General features: G+C 38.3%; 1 protein-coding gene across 1 annotated transcript in view; it reads right to left on the minus strand.

The window, feature by feature from the left end:
• The window catches only part of LOC115821426 (piezo-type mechanosensitive ion channel component 2), a 41,665-nt gene extending 31,708 nt beyond the window's left edge, over nucleotides 1–9,957 (minus strand). The window contains exons 1-4 of the mRNA XM_030785254.1: nucleotides 9,894–9,957; nucleotides 7,650–7,745; nucleotides 4,080–4,181; nucleotides 3,775–3,820 (exon numbers count right to left, since the gene is read on the minus strand). Coding sequence (XP_030641114.1) covers nucleotides 3,775–3,820; nucleotides 4,080–4,181; nucleotides 7,650–7,745; nucleotides 9,894–9,957 — 308 coding nt within the window. The remainder of the gene's footprint in view (nucleotides 1–3,774; nucleotides 3,821–4,079; nucleotides 4,182–7,649; nucleotides 7,746–9,893) is intronic.
• Between the last annotated feature and the right edge of the window lie 2,353 nt (nucleotides 9,958–12,310).

Below are 12,310 nucleotides of genomic sequence, written 5' to 3' on the forward strand. Positions count from 1 at the left end.
GGCTTTAACCAATATGTCCACGAACCCACTCATTCCAATAGCAACACCATAGACCTTAGACCTTCTAGCTCGTGGCTTAAATGTCTCTTGCGTAGTTGTCTCTCCGTACTCCACTCTGACCATTTTCCTATTACTTTCCAGGTGACGCTCCCCTTCCCGCCAGTCATCTCCACCGTCATTTGTAGCTGCCGTCGCAATAATGCTTCCACCACTGCTGTGCTCACTGATCTGCTTCCTACTGCCCTCATCTCTTTCAGTGATCAGCAAGGGTCTCCGAATGACTTGATGAACAGTATAAATTCTACCCTCCGTAATACACTAAACATGGTAGCACCATTAATTATAAAATATAGGCGTATAAAGTATAGGCGTAGAATGAAACTGGCATGCCACTAAACTAGAGGTTTAGACTATGAACGCGCCCTCTCTATGGCCAAATCTGCCTACTAATCGAAAATCATTAATCTTAACAAAAATAACCCCAAGTTTCCTCTTAACACAAGATCTAAACTAACCTGGAATCACTTCCCTAAGTCTAGCTTGTTTACAGCAAACGATTTTGTTAACATTTAAAAAAAAAACAATAGACTTAATCCATCGCGATATTCAAATAAGTCTATCAAATCAGCTTGCCTCATGCTCTTCGGCTCTGCCCCAGAGATTAATCAGGATGTGCACCCTTTAACCCAATATAATCCTATCCCTTTAGACACGCTTTCCAAACTGGTACACTCCATTAAACCAGCCTCTTGTCTACTTGACCTCCTACCTCCTAAACTTTACATAGAGCTGTTCTCGGTCCTCGGTCCAACAATGTTCAACCTTCCAAATATGTCGCTTAAGTATGGAATCTTACCCTCTGCTTTTAAAACAGCCGTGATCAGACCTTTACTTAAAAAAACCTAACCTTGACCCTGAAGCCTTAAATAATCATAGGTCGATCTCTCCCATCTCTCCCATTTAATCTCCCATTTCTTTCTGAAATACTTGAAAAAATTGAGGCTGCTCAGCTCATAGCCCATATGTCCTCTAACAGTCTGTTTGAAGTGTTTCAGTCAGGCTTGAGGTGTTTTCATTCTGCCGAACAACTGTGCTTGCTAGAGTGACTAATGATATCTTAGTAGCCATGGATACTTGCGATACCTCTATCCTTATCCTTCTTGATCTGAGTGCAGCATTTGATATGGTTGATCACACCATATTGTTAAAGTGCCTGGAAAATCAAATCGGTATTCATGGCCTGGCACTCTCTTGGATTAAATCTTATCTCTCAGAGAGAAAGCAGTGTGTCCACTATAATAATATGACATCTGAGTACTGAGAGCTTAACTATGGCATTCCTCAGGGGTTGGTCCTTGGCCCTCTCCTCTTCTCCATTTGCATGCTCCCTCTGGGTGATATTATTCATAGTTGTAATATTAGCTTCCATTGTTATGCTGACAATACTCAGATATTCTTACTGATCAAGCATAATGAGCGCTCTGAGTTGGCTAACGTTGAGGCGTGTCTTTGGGCTATTAAGGGTTGGATGACTGCAAATTTCCTGATGCTTAACACAGGCAAAACGGAAATGCTGATCATTGGTCCTCCTGTGCATGAGCATCTTTTTAGTAATCTTACCCTAAATTTTGACAAATGCATTCTCTCTCAAAACTCTACAGCTAAAAATCTCAGTGTGATTTTTGATTCTAGTCTCTCGCTAATGACTTTACCTTCACAATATTGCCAAAATTAGGCCCATGCTAAGTATGGCTCATTCTGAAACCATTGTTCATGCATTCGTCACGTCTTGCCTCGCCACGATTATTGCAATGTTCTGTGCTCTGGTCTGCTTGCCTCTAATACCAGAAGTCTTCAACTAATCCAGAATGCTGCTGCCAGAATCCTGACCAGAACAAGGACGTTTGGCCACATTACATCTGTCCTGGCTTCCCTTCACTGGCTCCCTATTCTTGCCAGAGCAGATTTTAAGGTCCTCTTATTAACGTATGAAAGTCTACATGGGCTTGCGCCAGCCTTCCTATCAGACTTAATTACACCCAGTTTTGGGGGTAATGAGTTACAAAGTAACGTGTTATTGTGATTATATTACTTTCCTCCATAATGAAGTAAAGTAAAGCATTACAGTTCAAATTTCAGTAATCACAATACAGTTACCGGATTATTAAAATGTCCTCTCCTGCGTTACACACGCCTTTTCAGGATAATGTTTTTCATGCCAAATATTTAAATTTAACTTATTAAAAGGGTAGTCCCAGTCCTAGGTGCTAATTGCTCAATACAGTGTTCCAGCAATGTTGAAATACATGATTAGAAGCAGCTATGACGTGACACACACCTGTTCACCTTAACTATGTATCTATAATATGACTACCCACTGTCTCTAAGGAGTTATTGGGTCCTTGACAGTAGCTCCGTTAAATGAGACAAGACCGACAATTGATTAGTTAGCTAGCTAGCAAGGTCTGCTACATTTGAGAAAACCTGAAAATACGGTGTAGCTAACCAGGACAATAATATGGAGAGCTTTAATGTTACTTTTAATCACAAAATATAGATAACGCAGCTGTCGGCTGATGATGAGACCAAAATGTATCACTAGCTACCTCAGAAACTACCGGTAGTTAACCACTGTATCGGATATATCATTTTTACTGTGTAGGCTAGTCCAACCAGTATTGGCTACACTGTTTTCTAATTAAAGGCTGATAAGTTATGCCTTTAGCTGTGTTCATACTTTGCACTAGGCTATTGCATTGAAAATAAAGTAATGAAAGGACTATGATGTTTGTCCTTGTATTTTTATGTGGTAAATTGGGGAATTTGTAGTTTTAGAGAGTAACTCAGAAGTAAAGTAATGAGTAGTGTAATTACTTTTCAGAAGAAATAACAAGTAAAGTAATGCCAATAAAATTTTAAGAAGTAATTGGCAACTTATAACTAATTACTTTTTTTGAGTAACTTCCCCAACACTGATTACACCCTATAACCCTGCACTCCCAGGGTGCTGGATTACTAATTGTTCCTAGAGTTAAAAAGAAGTTGGCTGGCTACCGAGCCTTTGCCTTCCGCTCTCCCTTCCTCTGGGATGGTCTGCCTACAGATATTGGGGAGGCAAACTCTCTTGATATCTTTAAAACCAAACTTAAGATTCATGTGTTCTCTCTAACTTATGGACAATATCATTTCAAATTGACCATCGAGGGAGGCTCAGTCTCTGCTGTAAGCTCTCCTGTCATAGTTTACTTTAGTTTCTGCCGGCTTAGATGCCTCTCACAGTTCTCTGTTCTTCTCCCTGCCCACCACTTTCTGTCTTGACCGTTTTTTTTTTTTCTGTACTTAAACAGTTCTCTTCTGTCTGTGTGAGTGGTGAGGTCGAGGGCCCCTGCTGCTTCTGTTATCTTTATTCTATCCACAAGTGTGTTTTCATTTACATTTTATCTGTACGGTTTGCAATTGCCCATTGGATCGGCACCTATTGCACACCTGTCTAACCATGAAGGGGTCTCCTCTCTCTGTGGTCCTTCTCAAGATTTCTCCTATTTTGCCCTGTTACTCTTGGGTTTTTGGGGGGAGTTTTTTCTTGCCCGCTAAGAGGATTAAGTCAGGCGTGTTGTCCTGCTTTGATTGCTGTAAACCTGTGGACATGTAAAGCCCCCTGAGACTGTTAACAGTGATATTGGCCTTTAAATAAACTTGAATTTGAACTTGAATTTAACCAAATTGAATTGAATTGAACTGAACTGAATTGAATTAGTAATGACTTTTTCATACCTTATGATGCCCAGGTGATAGAGAACATCATCCCAGTACCCACTCACTAGGGAAAAAAAGAGTACAAACAAGAGTAATACTTGGAATATCATTACGTCAGCAAGACGGGACAACAAGTAGACTCCTTCATCAAATTTTCATCAGCTCCAATGTGTACAATAAGAACTACCAATTTTATTTGGGTACAGACCAGAGAAGTTGTTGTTGTTTGTTTTGTTTTATAATCATGCTGTGTACTTGTTGGTAGAGGCACTCTGTTTAAGTAAGGGCTGTAAACAGGAAGTTCTTAGATGTGGTGATCTCACCGTGCTTTGGCACATATGCAAACGTAATCTGCATCCCGCACTGCAAAGCCAGAAACATCACGCTGGTCGAACAAACGATCACAAGAAACTTCCCCGTCTTGCCTACAACACAAACACACACACACACACACACACACACACACACACACACACACACACACACACAGGTAGTTTATGAGACTAATGTGCAGGCTATAAAATACATATAGTATTATACAAAGTAGTATGAAGATGATCAGAATAAGAACGTCATCCATTTTCCATATGGCCGATCTGTCCAGACATCCTTTAGTCTGTGTGATTCTCAGTGGAGCACTAAGCCATGTTTTAATTAGCTTTTATGAGTCTTTGGGCTCCATGTTTGGGGGTTTAATGGCTCTGAATTACAGTGAGTAAGAGAGAAAGCACAGCCATGTTACGCAGCTTACAGACTTTCTGCTTACGACACCAGGATGTGGTCTGTCTTTACTGTCGTAACTGACTGGTCTGTGGGCCCCTGGAGCCAGCTGGACACAGCAGCTTCACCTGTATCAGCACTTAAAGACCAAAATGAGAGCGCTTCATTTTTAAATAATAATCAGCTTTAATATATAAGGGCCCCTCAGACCTTCTGTATATAAGGGCCCCTTAGACTTTCTGTTTTATGCAACTAGCTTTTTCCTCATCAGCAATGACCATTTTGAACTAAATATTATAAATCTCTGTGAAAAGATTAAACCCATTTGAAAGTTATAGTGATATGATACACCAAAAAATGTTGAGCTGGTTTTACTTAAAGAGGAAAGGCTTTGTGAAAATTAACCATGTACTATACTCTACCTGGTTTAAAAATGACACACATCACGGCTGCTTAAATAAATAAATTAGGAGAAATTTGTTTGGAGTGAAACGTCCACAAACACCTGATTTCACTTTCAAAAGATAAAGAAACTAGTCTGTCATTTAATTTTTTTAATATATCTATCTCCAAACTAAAAAGCATTTTCCATTTACAGTATGGATGGTATTTAGGTAAATGTGGAAAAATCGCACTGGAATACATCTAATGACAACAAAAACGTATACGCAACAAAATGTGAAAACACACTTTCACATGGGTGAGTGAAAGCTACCCCATAGCACCTTCATGATACATACATAAAAGTTTTTTTTATTACAGGCTATGATGACAAGTTTAATGTCATCAGATCTGCTCTGATTTAATGTCATTGAAAGAAATTCCATTCCATTTCATTGACAGAAAATTAGAACTTATGTAAAACAAATGAATTCAACTCCAGTCAATGTCTTGAGATGAATGAATTGTGGGTGAGTAGATCTGTAAGCTCTGACATTGACTTGTATGATCTAATCAGTGGGTAATCACCAGCTCTGATGTTGACTTGTATGGTCTAATCAGTGGATAATCCTTCACCTTCTCTTACTCTGAGCCTTTGAGATTGTGAGGATTAGCCAGTTAGCTCAGAGAACGTCACTGTGGCATAAAGTCATACAGATATGCGGTGGAGTGGATGGGTACTATGGATGTTTGTTTTTGTTTGTTTAGCAGAAAACCAATTCTACTCATAAACAGCATTAGCTGATGCAGCAAATGTGTTTCCGATAACGGATTTTTACTAAAAGCTTTATGTCAGTTCTCTGCAGAAGCCTGTTTGATGGATCTCAATTATGACACTGTTTAATCAGAGCCTGCTTCACTCACACTGTAGAAATGAACATAATGTGTGTGTGTGTGTGTGTGTGTGTGGGAGAGAGAGAGACAGAGAGAAAGGGGGAGGTAAACACTTAGAACCATACAGGATGCAGAGAGGATGGTGTAGTTGTAGAGAGTGCTCAGACAAATGGCAGGTGTTCCTCTCATTCCAACTCCGCTGACACGACCACTCTTAATTCCTCTTTATAATTACTCTGTACTGAATCATTGATGAGACCAGACTGGTCACATCTCTTTACAAAGTACTGCCGAGGCTGACTGGCCACTTCTTTAATTTTAACTGCATGTATTGATCAGAGCAAACACACCCACACGCAGACACACATTTCCCACATCACTGCTTTCTTTTACAAGAATGGAGACCTTTCTGTATTTTAACTTGAGTTAAAGAAGAGCTTAATTCATAGCTGTTGCCAAATTGGAAAAGACTTGATGACAACAGTTTTCTGTCGTTGCTGCTGGTGCCAATTCTACATGTGAGAGCACTCTACTTTACAATGTAAACTACAAACAGCATGTCGGGCTGAAAATAGTATCAAAATACAGGTAACTGCCAAAATAAGAGAAACACCAACATAAAGTGTCTGAATGAGCTGTTACACCAGTTACAATACATGACGGCGTGTTCTACAAATATCTTTAACACTGCTCTTTCAGTTAGACCAGTCACAGTACACCATGGCATGTTTCACAAGGATCTCCTTCACAAGGAACATCCTTACATTCTTATCATCCTCAATTCTTACATAGAATTTTTTTTTTTTTTTCACATTTTGTTTATGGTGGATGGAACATGTCGTCATCTTTCGAATCTACAGTAAGTTAAATTTAAGTTAAGATATTGTGACTGAGACAGCCATAGCATATGGTTTTATGTAGGTTTCACATTCATTAAACCACTCAATGACCTCTCATATCCTGTGGATGGGTGCACTGTCTTCCTGAAAAACACTGTTAGATGAGGAACTGTAGGATGACGGTTAACGCTCAAAAATGGCTTTTTATTGGCATTTACCTCATACTCTGAGGTTGAGGTTGAGTGGGACGTAACAGTACCAAGAAAAATGCAGCTCACATTGTAAAACAATGGCTAATAACCCTACATGGAGGGGAAGGGTCACTCGGTGGTATTGGTTTCCTTTGGCAGTTGTCCGTTGGTTGAGAACTGAATGAACTCATTGGAGGATGAACTCAGTGAACTCATTGACTTTTTTTCCCTGCTCCCCATTGTACACACCTGTGCTCTCTACACCTCAATTCCAAACGTACCGTCACAGAGGGGCTGGTGCACTGTAGCCTCAAGATAGTATCCCTCACGCTAAAGATCTTAACAGAGATGATGTTCATAATGAAGCTGCCTATTCACACCTCTCATTCAGAGTTGCTCATCTGTTTTGTCCTACAACTCACACCAAGCCAAGCGGGTGACGATGTTTTTCTCTCAGGCTTGCATCAAAACCTCCTGACCACTGTTCCTCGTGAATTACCAGCAAGCTGATAGTCTTTTTCACTGAAACTTTGACCAACCTCACACCACCACCCCTCTGTCATATTGCCACTGAGATCTCTTCCTTTAGCCCTGATAGCCAAACTAACAGGTGACTGGATCTGTCCTATATTTGTGTACCTGACCCAAAGAATGATGGGATATTTCATCACTTTATTGAGTCAAGAGCCACACCTGGGAGGACACAGCATTTCTCATTCATTAAAATACAATTTAAAAAAAAATAATCTTAGATATAATCTTAAATGTAGTTAAGTTTATATATAATAAATTATTATGATAAAAAATATCATGACTAAATCTTTGACTCAAAGTCATCTGTAAGCTCTATCATTTTTTAGCAGCTTACTTTTCATGGTGGCCGGGCTGGGGTTGGGCATTAGAGGCAGAATGAGGAGAAAGAGAAGATACAGTACAGACAGTCCATTGTACCGGAAGGATATCGCTGTAGAGAGACAGAGAGCAAAATGCAATTATAGAATATTCAAAATATTTCATTTCAATCAGTTACTGTACAAATACATTGTCAGGCAATGCAGTGTGCCATGGTTAATTCTGGAGGGTTTTTTTTTCGTAATGAAGTGTGCAACGGTTAATTCTAAATTTAAAATCAATTTCTAAAGTTAAGGTCTTCTGTGCTGCTCATACAATATTCAGGAAACTGTAAATGTACTATATATGGTTGATCCTGAATAAATATGTTTAGTGGAACTGTATATTAATATAGTTATATTGATGCTGTGGAACAACTAAAAATAGGTTTTATGAAACACAGTCCACAGTAAAGACAAACTGTAAAAATCGTCTACACTGAGAGCAACACACAAACATGACATAAGACTGTCTATCCACAGATTTTTTTTTTAAAACAAGACTCAGAGAAGTTCAAGTCACACACGTGTGAATGTGCTAGCCAAAAATGACATGACATATGAAAATGCATTCCTTTCAAGAACGGAGAAAGAGTAGTCATTTTCAAATAGTTCATTCAACATAGTAGGTCAAAGGTCAACGGCATGGTGTGATTGACAGATTTCACATGAATGGTTTCTTAACGGTTAACTGTAAGGGTGCTAATGAGACTGAGGACACCTGGCCCCTCCATATTTTAAAAAATGATTCAACTCCTTCTTTAAGCGGTGCGGTTGAAGAAGGTGTTTTTTCTCTATACAATCATGTGAAAGAGATACAGTTTAGCTAATGATTATTTATGGCGGTGAAGTTATTGCAAGAAACAGCACAGACAGCCATCTAAAAAGCCCAGCATATGAGGGCTGAAAACAGGCTGAAAAAAGTCAATGGCATTGATTTTTTTTTTGCATTTATTTTTGAAATTAGATATCTTTTTAAATGTATATGTAAACAAAGTGCGAGGGGAGGCATTCTGTTCAGATGGCTGGAGACTTAATGTGCATAACCTTTGGATTTTTTGTAGTATAACGAAGGTTTGTGTGTGTGTGTGTGTGTGTGTCTGTGTGTAAACAATTCAGCAGAAAGTAAATGCAACGGCATTGACTCATTGTACTGCCTTTAAAATGCGGTGTTGTCGTTCAATATCACTGAGGGCTTAAAAATAATGAAAATTTGATATTAAAAACAAATATCATTCGAGAATATTATTTTCTAATTTGTATTGTAATGTGTATCAAGTATCTCTTGATAAAAGAGATACTTGTTTAAAATGTTTAATTTGGAGGGCAGTTTTGTTTTGTATGATGACTCTTACATTTACATTGGTCCCCATTATGACCTTTTAGGCAGAAAAAAAAAAAAATATATATATATATATATATACAAATTATATACAATACAGTTCTTTCCCTCTCCAGCTGTTTTAAACTGGTGACAAAATTGTAAAAGACAAAACAAAACAAAACAAAACAAACCCCCCCACTGCTGTAAGTCATGTTTATTTCAGCTTAATTCTTAAAATGTCTGTTCAAGAGAATCTGAAGAAAAGACTAATGACGGTTTTCACGGTAAATTGCACAGTGAGACGTGGAGCATATTTTCAGTATTCTTAATAGAATATACGTGTAGGTAGATTTTCTGAAGATCATTTTCATTGGTTTTAGTTGGGGGTAAAATTATTTCTTGTTTATAAATGCCCTTATTTTAACATCACAAATATATGTATATATTGTGCCCTGCTAGTTCACATGTCATAACCTGGTCTGTAGATGTTGTACACATATTCATGTTAAGTCAAGTTTATATCTTCCATTGTATAAAATGGCTTTAGTGACTCATGTCACAATTCTACTTATAACAGCACTCTCAGAGTTTTACTGTCTTCAGTGCCAGACAAATAAAGGCATAAGAAATAGACATAGTAGAAAAAAGGAACAGATCTCTACCCCATAGCCACCAAACAGACTCCTATTACCTTACAGGGGTTTTTTCAATCGTTACTGACATGCTCTTTCAGATGCCAAATTGATCAGACAGTGCCGTGATGATAACAGTGATTAAATTTCTACAAGTGCTCAAGACATCACTACCACAGTCAACACTATTCTGACATGTACACACACACACACACGTTTTTTATCTTATGAATTTAGCGCTGAATAAAGAAATGTTTAGGACTCACCAGTAAGCAGAAGCAGAGGTAGTAGTAAGTTATAAACCATTCCCATAACAATTTCACCTGCCATGTTTCCAGAGGAACAAAACACAGGCACACACACACACACTCACTCTGACTCACACTCACATACACTGATCTCACATCCACTACAGCAAGTCCCTTCTGGAAAAAAACACGCAGCATCCTCAGGCATAAAAGACACACGCGTGCACTCTCTCTCTCTCTCTCTCTCTCTCTCTCTGTCTCTCTCTCTCTGTCTCTTACACACACACACACACAGTCCTGTTCCTCAATACTGTGTACTTAATTGAGAGGTGAATAGTTTGAAAATAGTGGTTGACTCCCGATTGTTGGAAAAGGTACTAATTTCTCCAGGTCAAAGAAAAAAAAAAAGATGCACAAACAAAACCACAATTCATCTGTCTTCTGTCTTCCTTGGCGTGCTTTGACACTGGGACACAAAGATTTACACATAGTGTGCTGTGATGGTAATGGGGTTTGGCTTCACTAAAGGACTCCCTCTGGGACTTCTGACATCTCTTTATGACTGATGATGAACTTGTCACTTAGTGAGTGAAGGTGCACAAGGCACAGCTCAGAGTGTGTGTGTCCATAGTTAAGGTGAGTATGAAACACAACAACTGTGGTGAAAATTCAAAACTGCGTTGTTGTACATGTTTTTGTTTTGCTTTTTTTTTTTTTTTTGTTTGGGTTTCTCTTTTGTTTTTCATGACGTTGTCATTTTTTTTGCAGATCAGGAGGAAGCATATCTAATATTCATGGGGGTAGAGCCATTAGCCGTTCACGCCTGAAACAGCCACTGAGTAGCCAAGGGCTGTGCAGGAACACTACCCAACACTGAAGACTTCATATACACACACACACACACACACACACACACATACACCTATACACTTGTGAGTACATACACACAATAAAGGACAACAATAAGCAGCTGAGAAATAAAAAATGTTTTTTCTCCTTCACTTGACTCTTCTATCTATCTATCTATCTATCTATCTATCTATCTATCTATCTATCTATCTATCTATCTATCTATCTATCTATCTATCTATCTATCTTTCTGTCTGCCTGTCTGTCTGTCTGTATATCAGCAGAGTTCTGAGCTGTGAGAAAAAGAAAGGCAGTCCACAGCTCAGAGTCAGTAGAACATTAAAAAGCTAAATCCCCCGAAGCCTGTCACAGCAGAATAACACTCATTTAAGAGTTTCAGACAGGTCTGAGATAACAGACACGACAAAACTGCTCACTGATCTGATGATTTCATTAAAATAAATAAATAAATTAAAAATAAATAAAAATAATAATAATTGCATAAATGAATTTCTGACTGTGTAGATGTTCAGATCCTGTGGTCCTGGTTCAGCCTTTGCATGAGGCTTTGATCAAAGATATGTCTGTAACACACAAACACATCACAGTGCGTTATGTATGTATGTTATGTATGCTCTTGTAGTGACCAGTCAGTCTCATTGGCATATGTATGTGATTGAATATTTGAGGAAGGTTCTTAGAGATGAACTGGATTCACAGGGAGTGTTCCATCACAAAATAGCGACTGGAACACTTCAAGATTTAATTAGTTGTCTGAAAATGCTGCTGGGATTTCGGTTAGGGCATTAGAGCATCTACTCTCACTCTTTGAATTTATACTTTAAATGTAGCTCAAATCTGTGATCTCTTGAAATATACACAGGGGAGAAAAATGTTAAATAAAGTGAAAGTTTTTGGATAATTTATACTGGAATCGGTTCTCATCTCTCATGAAAATAGCACCCTCGAGCAATTGTGATGTTACATGTATTGATGGATATAACAATGTCAAAAATGAATTCTGTGCAATACCTGGAAATTCTTTGCTGATGGGCAACTCTCATAAGGGTTCAGAGGATAAATATTATTCATCATATCTCTTTTGCAGTAACTGGATATTAGGACATTTATAGTGGAGTTCAGTGGGAAAAGAATACATTTTAATGTGGGAATAGCATTTCAACAATTTATCCCACTGCTGCCATCTAGTGTCTCACAAAAGAAACACATCAGGTCGTAATTAAAGCTAGTATTTTATTACCATAATCATACCAACAAATGAACCCTTACTGGACTACTTACGTAGATAGGGCTATTCATACACTTTCTACTATTTTATTGAATCTCATTTCTCACTTTTATAAATAAATATTCCTTTTTTTCCCCTTGACCCATGGGGTTTGGGTTTCAGTTACTGTGAATTGTATTTTAGCTGTAAGCCAGAACTCTTGAGAGGCCAGAATTCATGACTGACCAGAAATACATATATGTGGTCACTGTATGTGTTTTTGTGTAAGAGGGAGACAGAGGGAATCACAAAATTCATTATTATTCTACATTGGAATGTGGTTTCAAACCCTGTCAGG

This window comes from Chanos chanos, chromosome 9 (genome assembly GCF_902362185.1).
Source record: "Chanos chanos chromosome 9, fChaCha1.1, whole genome shotgun sequence".
Taxonomy (NCBI): domain Eukaryota; kingdom Metazoa; phylum Chordata; class Actinopteri; order Gonorynchiformes; family Chanidae; genus Chanos; species Chanos chanos.